This window comes from Lepidochelys kempii, chromosome 2 (genome assembly GCF_965140285.1).
Source record: "Lepidochelys kempii isolate rLepKem1 chromosome 2, rLepKem1.hap1, whole genome shotgun sequence".
Classification (NCBI taxonomy): domain Eukaryota; kingdom Metazoa; phylum Chordata; order Testudines; family Cheloniidae; genus Lepidochelys; species Lepidochelys kempii.
The window spans coordinates 194,875,565-194,894,718 of NC_136381.1; the positions used below are offsets into that span (position 1 = coordinate 194,875,565).

At 42.1% G+C, this 19,154-nt stretch overlaps 1 protein-coding gene across 4 annotated transcripts in view; it reads left to right on the forward strand.

Moving 5' to 3' along the window:
- Positions 1–11,243, forward strand: part of TCAIM (T cell activation inhibitor, mitochondrial) — a 54,510-nt gene extending 43,267 nt beyond the window's left edge. For all 4 annotated transcript variants that reach the window (XM_073333346.1, XM_073333347.1, XM_073333349.2 and 1 more), the window contains one exon: positions 517–11,243. In XM_073333346.1, coding sequence (XP_073189447.1) covers positions 517–742 — 226 coding nt within the window. In that variant the 3' untranslated portion in view covers positions 743–11,243. The remainder of the gene's footprint in view (positions 1–516) is intronic.
- Positions 11,244–19,154: the final 7,911 nt, after the last annotated feature.

A 19,154-nucleotide genomic window follows, 5' to 3' on the forward strand; every position in this document is an offset into this window, starting at 1 on the left:
GGTGGCTACACTCCCCTTTGTTTGATGTCATCCAGTGTTTTCAGTCACCTGCAGAATACTGAATATAGGGTTTGATAGTTGGGTACATGAGGAAATTATTTTTATACTTTCAAGCCTAGTTTCTTAATGCTGACTAAATATCTCAAAAAGGAACAAACGTTTTTATCTTTAAGATGCCTTGAAAATGAAGTCTCATGACTTTTTTTAACGACAAAGTGCTCTTCAAATAAGTGAGTCAGCAATGTTTTTAAAATGTGGCCTCCTTTTGTAGGTACTCAACTTGGCATAATCACTTGCGCGCACACAGTTTGCATATTTGTACACAAAAACATTAGATTTTTACACGTTCAAAACTGTCACACTATACCTACACTTGAAAAAATTGAAACTAAATGCACACTGAATATAAATATTTGTCTTTCAAGGACATTTGGGGGGGAGGCCCAAGCACTAATTTTATCATTGTATTTGGTCCTCATATTTAGCACTAATTTCTAACTTTTTAAAATATACTAGGTTGACAGTGATGGAAAAAGAGCTAATCAGTGCTTCCACTGAAAAATTTTCTCTGAAACAACTGTATAAGGAGCCAAGTATTTCACATGCACAGATGATAGATTGTTGTAAGCGACTGCTGGAAGAATCGCTCCCATACCTGCAAGGCATGCACCTCTGCATTTCACACTTTTATTCAGTCTTGCAAGATGGAGACCTCTGTATCCCTTGGAACTGGAAAAGCTGAGGCCTGTCTAATAGGCAGAGGAACTGTCTATTTTCACTAAGAGGCTATAAACATGAATTATTTTCTTTTAGAGTAAATTATTTAAACTTGTATTTTGATATCAGTATTCTGACTAAGCCGAGAATTTTCCTTTTAATTGCTGCTCAGAAAGTAGAACTTCAGTTCTTGACAGCTTACTGAATAATGTACAGTATAGCTAGTTCATGCATAAAATTCTGTATGGTTTCCATACTCCTCTTGAAGTCCCATCATAGGGAAGGGGTAATGAAAGGGCATTTCTGATAGTTAAACAAAACTGTTGAATTGGATTTGAAGATTACAAAAAGGGTTTTGGTTTGTTTGTCATGTACATGAATATTCCAGGATGGATTTTGTAAAGTTCATAGAAATTGTACCTTTAAAGCGAAGCACTATGTACTAACTAAAGTAGGTGATTAACTCGATTCAAAAATTAAGAAATATCTTGTCAAAGTAGTTCTAGGGGCGGCAAAAGCTGTAGAAATAATTCTAGAGTCCTTTATATATCATTAATTATCTGGTGCCAATATTGTAGTTACATATTGCTGTATATCTTACTATATAAGAAATATAGAAGAATGAAAAATCCTTCAGTGTTTTTATATGCAGACAGGAACAGTACTTTGAACATTTGTTTAAGAGGAGTTTATTTTAAATATCAATCCAATACCTGCCCATTGGAGTAGGTGTTCACACTTAAATATTTGACATCTTCTTTGTAAATATATCTCCAATCTACATTATTGTTACTATCATTTGTTACTGGAGTATAAAATGCATCAATTGTTTTTAAGTACACTGTAGCTATGGGCATGACTATGAAACTCTTACTCACACTGGTGAGCGCTGATTTGCATGACTAGTCCCAATGAAATCTAGGGATGGTAGAAGTCAGTGCGACTACTCATAACCGTAAGTGCTCACTAATGTAAGTATGAGGCTCACAATCGACCCTGAGGATCAGGCATAATGAATTTTATTTATACTTGATAACTCCAATAGCTGATTGAGAGCTTATTTTCTGAGTAAATGTTAGACTCGTTAAAAAGCTGCTGTTTCACTGTATTTCACACTAAAATACACACCATGTTTGAGTTCTACATCTTGCAAAATCGTCTGAAAGGAACTAGCCAGTTAACATTTTTTGGACTTGGATTCATCTTTCAGAACTGGCAAAAATACTGTAAAATAAATGTGTATAAATTATGTATATTATTGATTGTGTTGTTAAAATTGCCCACCACCTCCCATTATAAGATCATGTTTTCACTTGCTTATAACTTTGCTGTACTTTAACAGTTTGGGCCCAGATTTTCAATACTAATTTTCTGCCTTCAGCTGGATTTTTTGGAAAACTTCAGCTGAAATGGTTCACCATTTCTGAGAATGAAGCAAAGGAAAAAATATTATTTAGCCCAGGTTAAATATTTCTTGCTCTTCTTTGAACTGCCTTAGCACCCCTGTGCTTTGGAGCAAGAGGGTTGATTTTTGTGTCAAGGATGTGACTCTTGTCTTCCCCATGAAAATCCACTTGAATTTGGCCAAGTTTTAAGTCTTTGAAGGAGCAGGGGGCCAGGCGCATGGTGAAAAGTGGACAGGACAGGCCCATCCACTTTCAAAAGTTCGAGGACCATGGCCCCTTGGCCCTCCCATTCCGGCGCCCCTGATTTCCCATCTGAATTTGTCTATCTTCAGCTCCCAGCCATTGGATCATGTTATACCTTTTGTCTACTAGATTGAAGAGCCTATTATCAAATATCTGTTCCCCATTTGGGTGCAGACAGACTGTAATCAAGTCATCCTTTAACCTTCTCTTGGGTAAACTAAATAGCTTGAGCTTCTTTAGTCTATCACTCTATAAGGCATGCTTTCTAATCCTTTAATCATAGAATCATAGAATATCAGGGTTGGAAGGGACCTCAGGAGGTCATCTAGTCCAACCCCCTGCTCAAAGCAGGACCAATCCCCAACTAAATCAAGCCTGACCTTAAAAACTTCTAAGGAAGGAGATTCCACCACCTCCCTAGGTAATGCATTCCAGTATTTCACCACCCTCCTAGTGAAAAAGTTTTTCCTAATATCCAACCTAAACCTCCCCCACTGCAACTTGAGACCATTACTCCTTGTTCTGTCATCTGCTACCACTGAGAATAGTCTAGATCCATCCTCTTTGGAACCCCCTTTCAGGTAGTGAAAGCACCTATCAAATCCCCCCTCATTCTTCTCTTCCGCAGACTAAACAATCCGAGTTCCCTCAGCCTCTCCTCATAAGTCATGTGTTCCAGTCCCCTAATCATTTTTGTTGCCCTCCGCTGGACGTTTTCCAATTTTTCCACATCTTTCTTGTAGTGTGGGGCCCAAAACTGGACACAGTACTCCAGATGAGGCCTCGCCAATGTCGAATAGAGGGGAATGATCAAGTCCTTCAATCTGCTGGCAGTGCCCCTACATATATATCCCAAAATGCCATTGGCCTTCTTGGCAGCAACGGCACACTGTTGACTCATATCCAGCTGCTCGTCCACTGTAACCTGTAGGTCCTTTTCTGCAGAACTGCTGCCGAGCCATTCAGTCCCTAGTCTGTAGTGGTGCATGGGATTCTTCTGTCTTAAGTGCAGGACTCTGCACTTGTCCTTGTTGAACCTTATCAGATTTCTTTTGGCCCAATCCTCTAATTTGTCTAGGTCCCTCTGTATCCTATCCCTACCCTCCCACGTATCTACCTCTCCTCCCAGTTTAGTGTCATCTACAAACTTGCTGAGGGTGCAATCCACACCATCCTCCAGATCATTTATGAAGATATTGAACAAAACCGGCCCAAGGACTGACCATTGGGACACTCCACTTGATACCGGCTGCCAACTAGACATGGAGCCATTGATCACTACCCGTTGAGCCCGACAATCTAGCCAACTTTCTATCCACCTTATAGTCCATTCATCCAGCCCATACTTCTTCAACTTGCTGGCAAGAATACTGTGGGAGACCGTGTCAAAAGCTTTGCTAAAGTCAAGGAACAACACGTCCACTGCTTTCCCCTCATCCACAGAACCAGTTATCTGGTCATAGAAGGCAATTAGATTAGTCAGGCATGACTTGCCCTCGGTGAATCCATGCTGATTGTTCCTGATCACTTTCCTCTCCTCTAAGTGCTTCAGAATTGATTCCTTGAGGATTTTTCCAGGGACTGGGGTGAGGCTGACTGGCCTGTAGTTCCCAGGATCCTCCTCCTTCCCTTTTTTAAAGATGGGCACTACATTAGCCTTTTTCCAGTCGTCCGGGACTTCCCCCGATCGCCATGAGTTTTCAAAGATACTGGCCAATGGGTCTGCAATCACAGCCGCCAACTCCTTTAGCGCTCTCGGATGCAGTGCATCCGGGCCAATGGACTCGTCCAGCTTTTCTAAATAGTCCCTAACCACCTCTTTCTCCACAGAGGGCTGGCCATCTATTCCCCATGTTGTGATGCCCAGCGCAGCAGTCCGGGAGCTGACCTTGTTCGTGAAGACAGAGGCAAAAAAAGCATTGAGTACATTAGCTTTTTCCACATCCTCTGTCATTAGGTTGCCTCCCTCATTCAGTAAGGGGCCCACACTTTCCTTGACTTTCTTCTTCTTGCTAACATACCTGAAGAAACCCTTCTTGTTACTCTTCATGTCTCTTGCTAGCTGCAACTCCAGGTGTGATTTGGCCTTTCTGATTTCACTCCTGCATGCCCGAGCAATATTTTTATACTCTTCCCTGGTCATTTGTCCAATCTTCCACTTCTTGTAAGCCTCTTTTTTGTGTTTAAGATCAGCAAGGATTTCACTGTTAGGCCAAGCTGGTCGCCTGCCATATTTACTATTCTTTCTACACATCGGGATGGTTTGTCCCTGTAACCTCAATAAGGATTCTTTAAAATACAGCCAGTTCTCCTGGACTCCTTTTCCCCCTCATGTTATTCTCCCAGGGGATCCTGCCCATCAGTTCCCTGAGGGAGTTATAGTCTGCTTTTCTAAAGTCCAGGGTCCGTATTCTGCTGCTCTCCTTTCTTCCCTGTGTCAGGATCCTGAACTCGACCATCTCATGGTCACTGTCTCCCAGGTTCCCATCCACTTTTGCTTCCCCTACTAATTCTTCCCAGTTTGTGAGCAGCAGGTCAAGAAGAGCTCTGCCCCTAGTTGGTTCTTCCAGCACTTGCACCAGGAAATTGTTCCCTACACTTTCCAAAAACTTCCTGGATTGTCTGTGCACCACCGTATTGCTCTCCCAGCAGATATCAGGGTGATTGAAGTCTCCCATGAGAACCAGGGCCTGCGATCTAGTAACTTTCATGAGTTGCCGGAAGAAAGCCTTGTCCACCTCATCCCCCTGGTCCGGTGGGCTATAGCAGACTCCCACCACGACATCACCCTTGTTGCTCACACTTCTAAACTTAATCTAGAGACTCTCAGGTTTTTCTGCAGTTTCATACTTGAGCTCTGAGCAGTCTTACTGCTCCCTTACATACAATGCAACTCCCCCACCTTTTCTGCCCTGCCTGTCCTTCCTGAACAGTTTATATCCATCCATGACAGTACTAATCATTCTCATGGCTCTTCTCTGAACTCCCTCCAATTTATTAATGGACACCAGAACTGGTCACTGTATTCCAGCAGCAGTTGCACAAATGCCAAATACAAAGATAAAATAACCTCTCTACTGCTACTCAAGATTCCCATGTTTATGCATCCAACTATTGCATTAGCCCTTTTCACCATACCATCACACTGAGAAGTCCTATTCAGCTGAATCCACCAAAACCCCTATCAGAGTTCCTTCTTCACTTTGAACTCCTGGGGTACAGATGTGGGGACCCGCATGAAAGACCCCCTAAGCTTATTTTTACCAGCTTAGGTTAAAAAATTTCCCAAGGCACAAACTTTGCCTTGTCCTTGAACAGTATGCTGCCACCACCAAGTGATTTAGACAAAGAACAGGGAAAGGACCGCTTGGAGACTAACAAATTTATTTGAGCATAAGCTTTCATGAGCTACAGCTCAGCTTATGCTCAAATAAATTTGTTAGTCTCTAAGGTGCCACAAGTACTCCTTTTCTTTTTAAAGAAACCCTAATGCATTTTGTAGCTAGATTACTTACTAACTTTATAGGAGTTGGAGGGCTTGTATCCTTGATCTGTTCCTGGCAAAGGTATCACACAGACAGACAAAAGCCTTTCCCTCCCTCCAGATTTGAAAGTATCTTGTCCCCTCATTGGTCATTTTGGGTCAGGTGCCAGCGAGGTTACCTTAGCTTCTTAACCCTTTACAGGTGAAAGGATTTCGCCTCTGGCCAGGAGGGATTTTATAGCACTGTATACAAAAGGTGGTTACCCTTCCCTTTATGACAACCCTTTTTGACAACCAAAAATCTTTTTGAGTCATTGTTTCCAAGGACGGAGTCCCCATCCTAGAAGTATGGCCTATATTCTTTGTTCCTAAATGTATACATTTGCATTTAGCCATTTTATATGCATTCTGTTTCCTTGTGCCTACCTTACTGCGCTCTGTATCAGTGACCTGTCGTCTTCATTATTTACCATTTCCCCCCAATTTTTGTGTCCTCCGCAAGCTTTGTCAGTGATTATTTTGTTTTCTTCTTAATAAAAATGTTAACTAGCATAGGGCCAAGAACTGATCCCTGTGGTACCCAAAAGTTTTCTACAGAAAGCTTTTTTTGTGTTTTTTTTCACTAAAAAGACAGTTGTAAAGAACATATCCTTTCCTGGAGTAACAGAGAAATGCTCTTGTCATGCAGTTTGTTTTTACAGATGTTTATTCCTGATGTGATTGTTTAAATAACAAATAATTTAGTGCTCAATTTTAGCAAAGACTCTAATGGGGTACTAAATTGCTGAATAGTCAGGTTGGCTGCATTACCAGCTCCTTACTTCAATAAAATAATCTTTTTAAATTGTTTTATTTAGTGAAACTTAAATGTTTTGATTGATTTCTGGGTTTTTTTCATCTTTCACGTTCCACAAATTTTCTTGTAATGTTCTTTCATTTCCCTGAGTTCATTTGACTATTCTCTGGATTCTTTCCACCTTTTTATGAAATTTAGAACTATATAATCTACACTATATTCAGATCTCAAGCATGTGCATTTTTAAGGTAGAGTTAAAGAGTTTATCCATGTATTTTGATTTGTAAGATTAGAAATAAGTGCCTATCTGATGCTTTGGACTCATACATAGTTTTAAAAATGCACAATATCAGACATTTAAAAATCTATATAATAGTTCTCTGAGTTAATCAAGAGTTTGTATAAGAGTTTGAGTTCTTATTGTGTCTTAAAAAGGATAGCAAATCATTAATGGTAGGTTTATTTTTTCTATATTTATAAAACTTCAGCAGAGTTTATAGGGTAGAAGAAGGCCTAGATTTCATTAAGCTAAACTCCAGTGACCTATTAGAACAAGAATCTTGTTCTAACTTTTTAAGTTGGCTGAAACAGCTGTGTTGTAAGGGAGATTCATTCCCAAAGCATGATTGTACTACCCTAGCCCTTCCCAGAATGTTTTGCCATGAGAAAGCCGTTTTAAATTATATACATCTGGCCCTGCCTCCTCCTGGGATAGCTCAGCCCATGCTGTGAACTGTACTGACCACCTGGCTGACTCCAGGCCTCTAATACACTGTAGGTTACAAGTGGCTTGGGTTGCCACAACCCTGTTTCTATCAGACTACTACCAAGGACACGGAGCTTGGGTTTAAACAGGTGGAGTGAATGGCATTGATCAACAGTAGTGGTAGGTATTTCCTTTTATAGCTTGAGCAAAAGTGAGTGGTTTCAACCACAACCTCAAATTTAAGTTGACACAAGGTTTGATAAGAAAACAATCCCTCTTTTTTAGATTTAGTACCACCTTGTCTTCACCCTCTCCTGTATTTACAGCAGATTTGGAGATCAAAAGGCAGTTAGATTTAACTTGGCCACATTGGATTTCTTTTTAATTATTTCTGGGTAATGTTTTGTTTTTAAACATCTGTTCTGTCCGACTCATTTTTATACATATTCATTTTTCTTGCACCATGCAACAGCAGGCTAGTGAACATCAGAGGCATGTGTATCTTCAGCACATAATGAAACATTCTGGGATTCATTACTAGAACCAGTAATGGTTACCTGGTATCCTCCTTCAAGTCTGCTATTGTAGACCCACGTTCTGTATCTGGCACCCCTTTACTAGCTAAACATAAATATAGTTAATTATCAAGACACTTCCTTGATACCGCATCTACCTGCTACACATTATTCTCCCCATCAAATTGCCATGGTCCAGGGATACATTTTTCTAATTCAGTGTGTTTTTATAAACAGGTGCATATTGAGCCCAATTAATGATATGTACCAAGAATACGGGTTACTTTTTTCTCTAAATATATTGACATTCAAGAGCTCAACTGTAGGAGTTACGTTTCTAGCCACAGTCACAGATTCTTTGAGCAGTAGTTGGCCATTAAGGGGTGTGCATATACATACCCCCTAAGTCCCAGCATTCTGTAGACTGAAGGTATAAACACCACATCTCTTCTAAAACAATGACTTTTAAGTCTGTTCCTGTGTTGGACTGTAAATCCTTCAGGACACGCTGTGTATTCAGGGCCCATTTCGGTCAATTTGTATGTGTGAAAGCAACATACGTACAGTGAACCAGACTTACTACTGGTAAGTTAATGTTCTTTCTTCATGATGACTGATTATAGAGCCCCACTGAGATGAGATACCAGTGACCTCCCTGAAGAGGTGGGCTGAGGAACCTTGCTAATTAAGCAGTAACTGAAGAATTCCCTTCCTGAAACCAGAAGAGTTGAGACCATAATGATTCATGAAGTTATGCACCAACTCTGCATTGCAGCCCTACAGATTTCAAATAAGGGTGCATTGTGGATACATGTCATTAAAATTGCCATCTTCCTAATTGAGCAGGCCCTTAGATGTTCATGCACAGGGACATCGGTTCATAATATGACTGAATGCATAGTACTACCCACTTAGTCTTTGAACTCTAGAACTTTCTCCAAAGGTCAAAAAGTCTTAGACCAAGCATGACTAAGTAGTTTAAAAAGCTCTTTGGGGCAGGGACTGCCTATCATAATGGAATCCTGGTCGAGGCTAGTGCTCCTAGGCTCTATGGTAATTCAAATAATAAATAATTAGAAAGCCTAAGTAGTAGTTAGTGGCCCTTTGCCATTCAGAGTGTGTAACCTTGCCTCCCCAGTATGACTATAGGACAGAAATTCTGAGAATTTGGTTAACTGGGTCAGTCCTGTTGAATCTTCCTCAGTATTTGGAGGGGTGGGGAGAGAGGAAATGGAAGCTAACTATAAATCTGTTAGTTTGAACATAGCTGTATCTTTGTATGTGACAGAAAGAGGGATGAGGATAGTTTCATGGACCCTCCAGCTGGTGGACCGGGAAACTGAGGCTCAGTTAGGGTACAAGATATTTACACTGTTGGTGTATGGAATGATGGGCTCAAGAGACCTATCCATGTGCCCAGCCATGCAAACTATAGTTCAAAAAGTTTCTGTGACAGTATGAATAGGCATGTAACTCCTATATGTGTGGCTCTGTGGTGGCAATGTCATGAAGAACTGTAATTTAACTATTCAATGTATTGATAATTAATTTAACTAGTCAAACTTGGAGCAACCCAAACAAAATGGGTTTAAACTGCATTCAGTGTAGGCATTCAATGTCCTTAAAAGACCTGAAGATGAGTCAACAGTGTCTGTCACACAACTTAAAAGATGCCTTGTGATCCCACTTTGCCTCTCAAGCAGCTGTTTAGCTTGGTTGTAGTTCTTTTTCCCTGACTATCACTTCGTGTGCTGGTTAATACGCTATTGCCACGGACACATTCACTATCAAAAACTTCAGCTCCTCTCAGTTACCATGGCTTTGGCACCTATTAATCTTCAGGAATAAAAACTGAAGTTGTTGGTACTCTCTCCAGTTTTCTTTTATGGTGCTTCTCTGTCAACACTTTCCCTTCTCTGGGATTCTTCTACAACAAAAATTCTATATCTTCAAGAGGGCTGGGGGGGCATTATTTCAGAAATCCGGGGTAATAGCTGCAGTAATCTAAGATTAGGATAAAGCTGGGGAGGACAAACTACAGCTCCCTGCCTGCCCTGGCCCCACACCACTCCTGGAAGCGGCTGGCACCACGTCCCTGCACCCCTTGGGGGAGAGGGGGCAGAGGGCTCAGTGCATGGCCCTCACCTGCAGGCACCACCCCTGCAGTTCCCATTGGCCGGGAATGGGGAACCGTGGCCAATGGGAGCTTTGGGGGTGGTACCCATAGGCAAGAGCAGCATACAGCAGAGCCGCCTGCCCTGCCCCTCCCCTCCCCTCCCCACCCCCAGGAGCCACTGCCGGACATGCTGGCCACTTCTGGGAGCGGTGTGGGGTCAGGGCAGGCAAGGAGCCTGCCTTAGCCCCGCCCCGTGGCGTGCCACTGCCATCCCGGAGGTAAGTGCTGCTACCATCTCAAGGTAAGCGGCGCCAGGCCAGAGCCTGCACCCCCCCCGCACCCCAACCCCCTGCCCTGAGCCCCATAACCCCCTGCCTTGAGCCCCCTGCCTCACCCCTCCTGCACCCCAACCCCTTGCCCTGAGTCCCTTCCTGCACACCGCACCCCGTCCTGCACCGCAACCCCAGCCCTACATTCATGGCCCTGCATACAATTTCACCACCCAAATGTGGCGAAAAAGTTTGCCCACCCCTAGGATAAAGGTTACTTATGTACAGAGTAAGATGTGTTCTCTTTGAGGCCTGAGATCTGAATCACTTATTTCTGTATTTTCTCCCTGAATGATATCTGATCAATGCCCTGCAAACTATACCAACTTGGCCTGCGTTCTCTTCATCTCATAAACTAAGCAAGTTTAGGCGTAATAAATATACGGAAGGAACATTCAAGGAAAACCTAGGTGTTGTAAGATTTAATACTAAGCGGTACTCTGCCCTCTGAGTTAAAGATGCAACCACATAGAAAAATTGAGGGACCTCCAGTGAAAATAAATGAGATCTGGAGCAGTAATGCAGAACATCAACAGGGTCATAAATTGGTGAAGATGAATGTGCCCCGTGGTGCACCTTTGTGTAGTCATAATCCAATCAATGTGTTATCCAGGTGCTTTCATTTATATTTAGGATACCATAAATCTATTGCATGTCTAGGAGCAAATATTGCCATTTAAGTTGTCAGCTAACAGGTGCTCTGCCTTTTTATTATCAAAAAGAGCTAATAAATCATAGATTTCTGTGCTTACAATTAAAATGGTGCAGTCCTCTTTCACATTAATGTTTGCATTCTTACGCATTTTTTTCCCATCTAATTTTATACCTGTCAGTATTGTAATAGTTTTCCTGTTCTGTCCACTAGTGAGCTTTGCTTCTAAAATTGTATCAGTTTTGCATAAATAAAAAGAAAAAATGTAAACAATGTTAACCCACGTGTGAAGTTTTTCCTGTTCTTGTATTTATTTAGCCTGGGTCTCAGCAGTACCATGTTACAGCCGCTGTCTCTCCACTTTTCTGGATAGCAGGTTTTAAAACTGTTTTATTTTATGGTGCATGCCATCTACAGTGGCCATGGAAACCATGTTAGCATTCTTCTGGCAAGAACCATCTTTAAACTATGGGCTTTGCTCTCGTCTAAAAAAATAAAAACAGAATTTGGAGGTGCTGTGTTTTGGTTTTTTACCCAACTGTATTCTGTGCCATTTGGCATGGCTAGTATGGATGGGGATGAATTTTATGAGCAAGTTCCAAAATGGTACATTAGCCTACACTTCTAGAGTAGAGCATGGTTTGGAACTTGCTACTGACATAACTTAGTCTAAATGTTTATATGTGTAGGGCAAAGGAAGAGAAAAGAGGAGGAGTCCCTTGAGAAGAAAAGGGAAAGATCATACGCTAAGCAAGTCTCTCTGCTCATCATCCTCCTTTTCTCTCATCCCTTTGCTGTCTCAGGTGCTAGTTCTCTTTGGCTCTGTGATGGGGTGTACTCCCCACACTAGCCCTGCAAAAGCTGAATTGAGCCAAATAGGCTGCAATCTGAGAGAATGAAACCTCTGAGGAAAGCCCTAATTAGGGGAGGCTCACCTGTGGGAACAGGCGGGGCTTATAGAAAGAAAGGAAATTAGAAGCAGAGGAGGCAATCTGCAGTTACTCTCTGGGAAGAAGGGGTGCTATAAAGACAAGAAGCCCATTGTTATTCCCTAGGAGGAGGGAGCTGAGAGGCTGGCAAATCCAAAGGAGTAGGGAGGGCCAAAAGGTAAGGAAGAGGCTCAAGAAAAGGCAGCAAGGTGTAGGAGGGAACAGACCTTGGCTACTGTTTAGAGGGTCCTTGAGCTGAAACCTGGAATAGAGGATTGGCCTGGGTTCCCCTGAGGCAGTGAATGGGAGGGCTGCCTGAGACAGCTGGTGAGCAGAGACTTTGATACAAATCCCCAGAAGGGGAAACCAGAGTGACCTGGCCCGAGGGCTGAATCACGAAGAGAAGACTGTAGTTCATGGGAGGTGGGAGGGGCCGCAGAGGCAGAAAGAGACAGAGTGCAACCGCAGGAAGGCGTGTTGGCCATGGAGAGCTAATTCCTAGAACGGCAAGGAGGGGGCGCCACCTGGGGTCATCACAGGCTCCTTGATCTGAAATGGCCATGGAAAGATCCCCGCTCTCCCAAACTGATAAATATGACAGTAACAAAGATGGTGTGCACTCAGCAACTCTGAGAGTGGATTTTCAGAAGTGCTGAGAATCCCGTTTACTCTGCTCCCACTGAAGTCAAAACTTCTGTGGGAGCTGAGTTAGGCCAATATTGAGCATTTTTTAAAATTCCATCCTCCCAGTATAATAAAACTCCATCTGTTTCATTACAAAATCTTTACACCTCGCTTGCCCTTGGACCTAATGCACAGTAGATGTGCATTTAAATGTGGCCTAGCAGTTTTTCAACATAGCTGTGCTTTATGAAAATTCTGATACTTTCATAATCAAGCTGGGTGAGCTAAGGTTAGAGGAGGCATCTTTACTAAATAGATCCACCTCTCTGCTCTTTCCTGATGCAAAGATGAACCTTTCTGGTTTTTGTGAGCCTCAAATGTCCTTTAAATGTTAAAGTTTATAAAAGAGAGGTTATCACTGGAATGTATGTTCTTCTTTGAATGCTTGCTCATGTCCATTCCTGCCTCTGCTCAGCCCCCCCCCCCGCCCAACAAGGCCCTGCCCATGCTCCACCCCCAGCTTGACCCCCTTCCGAAGAACTCCTGCTGCTTGCACCTCTTTGCCCCATCCCCCCCTCACGAGCGTCTCCTCTTCCCTCCCCCGAGGAAAAAAATTCTCTGGCAACTGTGCACGCAGCACGCTCATATCATGGAATGGACAAGAGCAATGGATCTCAAAGAGCAACAGATATGGAAAGGTTAGTAATCGTATTTTTCAGTATTAGCAAGCCTTATTAAGGAACCACTGAAGATCACCTTTCAAAAATCCGAGCAATAAGATCTGTTAATGAGAGGTTTCACTATGAGGAATTGATCTTGTGTCTTCATTATAGTTGCCTAATTCTAAAAGGACCATTACAAAATGTTAATCCAAGCACCTTCACTCCAAACATATAAGCCTCCTGCAGGAGAAGGATCCTCATGTAATCAGTTAGCAACCTGGCATCACAGTATACCTACTCCTAGTTCAGAGTATTGTTAAATCACTCCTTCCATCCTCCGCTATAGAGGAACAAGGTGATGAGAAGACTTTTAAATTAATAACTGCACCTTTTTATGAGACTTCCTTTACTGCCTTTTACCATTTTATGGAGAAGTGAAACTCCATTCTAGATACTGAATTGCTCAGTAGCAAATATTCTAGAGTAATCTCTGAATTTTTTTTCATGATTTTTTAAAAAAAAATCTAGATGTAGCAAACTCCATAAAGCAAAAGATCATCTGGACATGCTTGCTAGAAAGGCAGTATATTGTAATAAAACAAATCAATATTGTACACTATCACAGGGCCTTCTGTAATATGTTCCCAGGTCTAGTAAAGAGTGGCTTGTAATGGTCTGCTGTATATATTTCCACAGCTACTGGAACTACTCAGCAAGACAGGGTTTCTGAATAAAACTAGGTTTCAGAGTAGCAGCCGTGTTAGTCTGTATTCGCAAAAAGAACAGGAGGACGTGTGGCACCTCAGAGACGAACCAGTTTATCTGAGCATGAGCTTTCGTGAGCTACGGCTCACTTCATCGGCTGCATTCATCCAATGAAGTGAGCTGTCGCTCACGAAAGCTCATGCTCAGATAAATTGGTTCGTCTCTAAGGTGCCATAAGTCCTCCTTGAATAAAACTATTTAACCCTTGATTTTCAAAGAGTTTTACAAACCCGAATTTTTACCTCACTTCAGTGAGGCCGTCTTCCTGACTTACGCAAGAGGAACCTGAGCAGAGAAGACAAGTGACTTGTCTAAGGCCACAGTGAAAGTGGGTAGCGGAGGTGGTACTAGAACTCAGGAGTTCCTAGCTCCCAATCCTGTGTCCAAGGCTACACGATGCCCTTCTTGCAAAGACACATCATGGAGGAGCTCCATGCGCCCCAGGAGAGCCAAAGGATTCCCACAGAGTTTCAAGCTGCAGCCAACACCTTTTCTGCAGAAGGAGGACAGGTTAGGACTCCTTACAAATCCTGGCCATGCTGTCCTTTTAACCTCCGCGTGCACGCGTGTATTCATGAGGGAGCTAGGAATCCCTGAGTTCTAACCTTAGCTCTGATAACTGGTGCTCTTTATGGCCATGGGCAAGTCACTTAACCTCTCTGCCTCAATACCTGGCAGAACAAGTCGAAGAGCGTTCTGAGTTATGGGATGAAGGTTGAGCCCCTTTACTGCAAAGAAGATTAAAGAGTTTAACTGAGGAGCAGATGGAGGTATACTGGAAAGATTACTCTCTGCAGTCTCTTGATGATAGAGTATTATGCTAATGCTGCCTAGGTCAAATACTTGCATTCAGCCCAACTAATGGAATGTTAGGTTTGCTTATCAATAATCATAAATGGACTAGGACTCCCACTTTTGTTTTATGTCAATTTATTGGACATTTATATAGGTTGTACCCCCAGTGACAGAGTCACAAGTAACTAATACTGAAGAAAAGTTGCATATACACTGTTCAGTCAAAAGAAATTGCCACTTTCCTATGGCAGATTCAAAAATACAAATGAGAGTACAAACCAAAAATCACTTGGGCATTTTCTGCGAACTTTGAGTATTAACTTCAATAGCACTGTATAGGGATCTGGTATGTGGCTTTAAATCTGGAAGCCTGAACACTTGAAATGTGAAAGGCAAACTGGAATAAATGCAAGATCATCTTGTTTCTTTTTTGATGTATTTGTTATTGTAAACCTAGTGCCCAGGTCATAACCCTAGGATTGGCTCTTTAGTTATGATCTTATTTAGAGTCAAATTTTGTGTCCTATCGCTTTAACCATAGCCTGCATTATTAAAAATGAATTTAGTGGTCCTCTAGGAGCGGACTCTGCAGGTAGCAAACAAGCATCTTGGTATATATTGTCTTCAATTATTCATTCTGGACTATGGGGATTTGTGAAATGTATTTCTAGCTAAGCTCAAAGCCATTATACTCATGCTAGCAACAGGGCTATGCTATTTAGTTTAACAGAAAAGGACATGATTGCCCTCTTCAAGTTTTCTGTTTGTAATATTTTATTGCATTTAATAAAGTTTGCTGCAATTGTATGTATATATTGTGGACGTGGCCAGTCATTAGAGAGTGTTGCAATGCAATCCATAACCAAATATCACAAATTGTTGGATATTTATTACAGAATGATTCTTTGGTAATCCTCCTGGGGCTTCCTAGACACACACAAGGAAATGAAGGATTTGTCTCTCATCTGTTAGTAGCTGCTCAGCTACAGAGAACCCCTGGTTGGAAGAAGAAAAATAGTCCAACCATAGAGGAATGGTTCCAAAAAAGAAAAAGAGGTTGTATTTCTGCAAAAATACACACAGCAATTACATACTCTGCAAAATAGACAGAGGACAAATACCTAAATATCTCGCTTTTATTCAATCCTCACAAAAAGTGCATTCACCATGGGGGGAAAAAACCCAGACCTGCACAATATTTTTAAGATTAACATTCGATAGAGCTGATTAATCTATTCCTGTACAATGTGCCCTTAAACAAAAGCTCACTGTTGTAATGATTGTTTCATTTCTGATATTCACATGGCAAGGATTTGTGAACCTGTTAGTACTTCCTAACTAAACACATGGTAATAAACATATAAATGTTTCCTACAAATGTTACTTGGGAGGGAAGTGAGGTGGAGGGAGAGGGGAGTTAATTGTAAATGGCCTTCTTGTCAGCAGGAATTCATATGCATTATCTTGTGCACTGTGTGTGTGTGATGTAATCAAAATGGTTTTACACACAAATTGCTTGCAAGTAAATGCTGTGAATAATTTTGCTCCTGTCAGACTTATGTCTCTGGCTCTCTGCAAACTCAAACAAGCTACTGGTATCCTCTGATTCGTTTTGTTTAAAAATCAGAGCCACTTTCTCAAAGAATCCGTTTAAGTTTAACTATGGGCTCACTACTGCTCCTTCATGGATTTTATTTTAGAAAAAATGTCTCATGCTGCTCTCACTTGTACCATATTTACACTAGTATAACTCAGGGCTTGTCTGCATGAAAACGTGTCACCAGTTATACCAGTATAACTACCCATCTGGATATTCTTATTCTGGAATAAGATTGACTTTTTTTTTTTTAGCTTAAATCTCTTCCCAAACTAATCTGAAAAAAGTTGCACTTACAGAATGAGGGCATGGCTACACTTGCAGATGTAGAGCGCTTTGAGTTAAACCAGCCTTCGTAGAGCGCAGTAGGGAAAGTGCTGCAGTCTTCAGTGCCCTGTCTTCAGTGCAGTCTTCAGTGCCCTGGCGTGGCCTTGCAGCGGCATTGGGAGAGGTGCATTATGGGCAGCTATCCCAGCATGCAAGTGGCTGCAACATGCTTTTCAAATGTGGGGAATGGGGTGTGACAGGGAGGGTGTTGTATGTATGTGGTGGGAGAGAGAGTGGGTTTGTGGGGGACTGACAGCATGTCAGCATGCTGTCTTGTAAGTTCAGACAGCAGCAGACCCGCCTCTCTCTCTCTCTCTCTCTCACACAGCATTCCACACTAGTGGTTGCTTTGTCTCAGAGCAGATAAGCAGCCAGCTGTCAGAAACGGAGCTTTCAAAGGGTATATCCGTATTCCTACAGTGATTCAAAAATAATGACAAGAGTGGCCACTTGACTTAAAGGGATTATGGGACATTTCCAGAGGCTGATCAGAGCGCAGTAATGCAATACCTCGTCCACACTGGTGCTGCAGCGCTCCAGCAGGGGGCGCAGCAAACGTTATTCCACTTGCCAAGGTGGAGTACCAGCAGCGCTGTAGCCGCAGAGTCAGAGCACTCTACGTGCCTTCCCAGTGTGGATGGGTAATGAGCTAGTGAGCCTTGGACACTATATATTCATGGCTGCCCTTCTCCCTAGAAATGGCCCCATTTTGGTGATGCTCTGTGATCCTTTGGGCTGAAGTGTAAGACGATATTATAGGCAGTCAGGGCAACAGAATTATTTATTTTGGTGGCAGTTCAAAAATTTTCTTGTGCTTCTAAACAGATTTAAAAAAACCCCAAATCTAGGATCTACCATTTGGATGTAAATTGCTTCTCCATAGCAGAAATCTGCTTCTCAGATCCTCATCTCTAGCTCTGCTTCTCACAGCCAGATGGGTCTGGGCTATTTTAATTGGAGCCTTTCAAATTATTAGTGATTTTCTTACTGCACTGAATGTGAACATTGTTTTTAATGCAACAAGTTTTGATAGAGAGTCTCCTACCAAAAGCTTCACGTTAATTGTGTGCATTCCCACTAAAAGTGCTCTCGTCTCTGGAAATGTTTGCTGTCACTTAACCCTGCCCTTTTGTCACTAGAAATTCCACAAAATATGGTTTCCCCTGCAGTATTACCATTAGAAATAAAACAAGAAAGCACTTTCCATTCATATTACCGGTAAGATTATGCACTTGTGAAAGAAACTCAGCATGTTCTATTTAGTGCATTAGAAATGTAGCAATCTGCCTTTTATGTCCATCCTGGACATTTGTTTGCTGATTAGTGGATAGATAATATGTACAAAACCAGATTAACTAAAGCCCTACTGATGCTTGTCAATGCCTGCTTCATTCCCAGTAGCATATGCACGACTTGAAAGGTGATTGACTAGTGACATTTTATCACAGGCCTGAGGGGAGTAGATCAACTGCTGTCTTCATTAGACAGAAAACAGATCCAAAGAATCAATAGGAATGTACACAATTTACTCTAGAGCCTCAAGCATCTGGGACCTATCAAGCCACTAGAGGGTAGTATGGAGGGGACATGTTTAACATTTTATTTATCTATATAGAGATTTTGATCAGTGTCCATTGCCTAAGCACCTAGGATGAATAAACATTAATGAGGTAACAAAATATGAGCCTTTCAACCTAAGGGAACAAAATCAGAACCTCTTGCTCAGTAACGCACAAAAAAATCCCTCTTCTTATTACACTAATCTTAAAGGTCCATCAACAGCAGCATCAAACAAGTAAATTGTATCTTTGGCCCAAAGCTCACCAAACCCAGGCTCTGGAAGAGTGCTGGAGGTAGCAGATCCCTGAGGCATATGCCCTGCAGCTGTCCTGAGAACTTTTAAATCCTGAGAGCTAAGAACAACCCACCAAATTGTAACCCTCCTGAAGGACTACTGATGATTTCTCAAATAACTGGGTTCCTGACCTTCAGAGCTTGGCATATTGACCCTCATCTCAAAGTGAGTAGGTTCCTCGCAAAGTGAAACAAAGCTATGATGTTATGTGTCTATGGCATATCAAACTGACTGTTATGTGTCCGTGGACATGCAAAACTGCATGGAAGGGGCATTAAAACACAGGGAAAACTCTGAGGATCATGTACACAGTAAATAATTATATTTGCCGAGCACCTTTGATCCAAGAAGCTCAACATGGTTTGCAAAACTTAATATTCCCATTGCATAGATGAGGAAGCTGAGGCACCGAAAAGCTAAGTGACTTGTTTAAAGTGACACAGGCAGTCAGCAATGGAAACAAGACTAGAACCCAAACCTCTTGATTCCTAATCCCCTGCGCTAATCCCTAGGCAGCGTTTCCTCCTGTGACTTCCACTATGGCAGTTGTTCTGGCACAGCAACCATGAGCACATGTGTGTTTGAGAGAAGGAACAGTTGTCACATACGTGCATCAATTTGACGGGAACTTTCTCT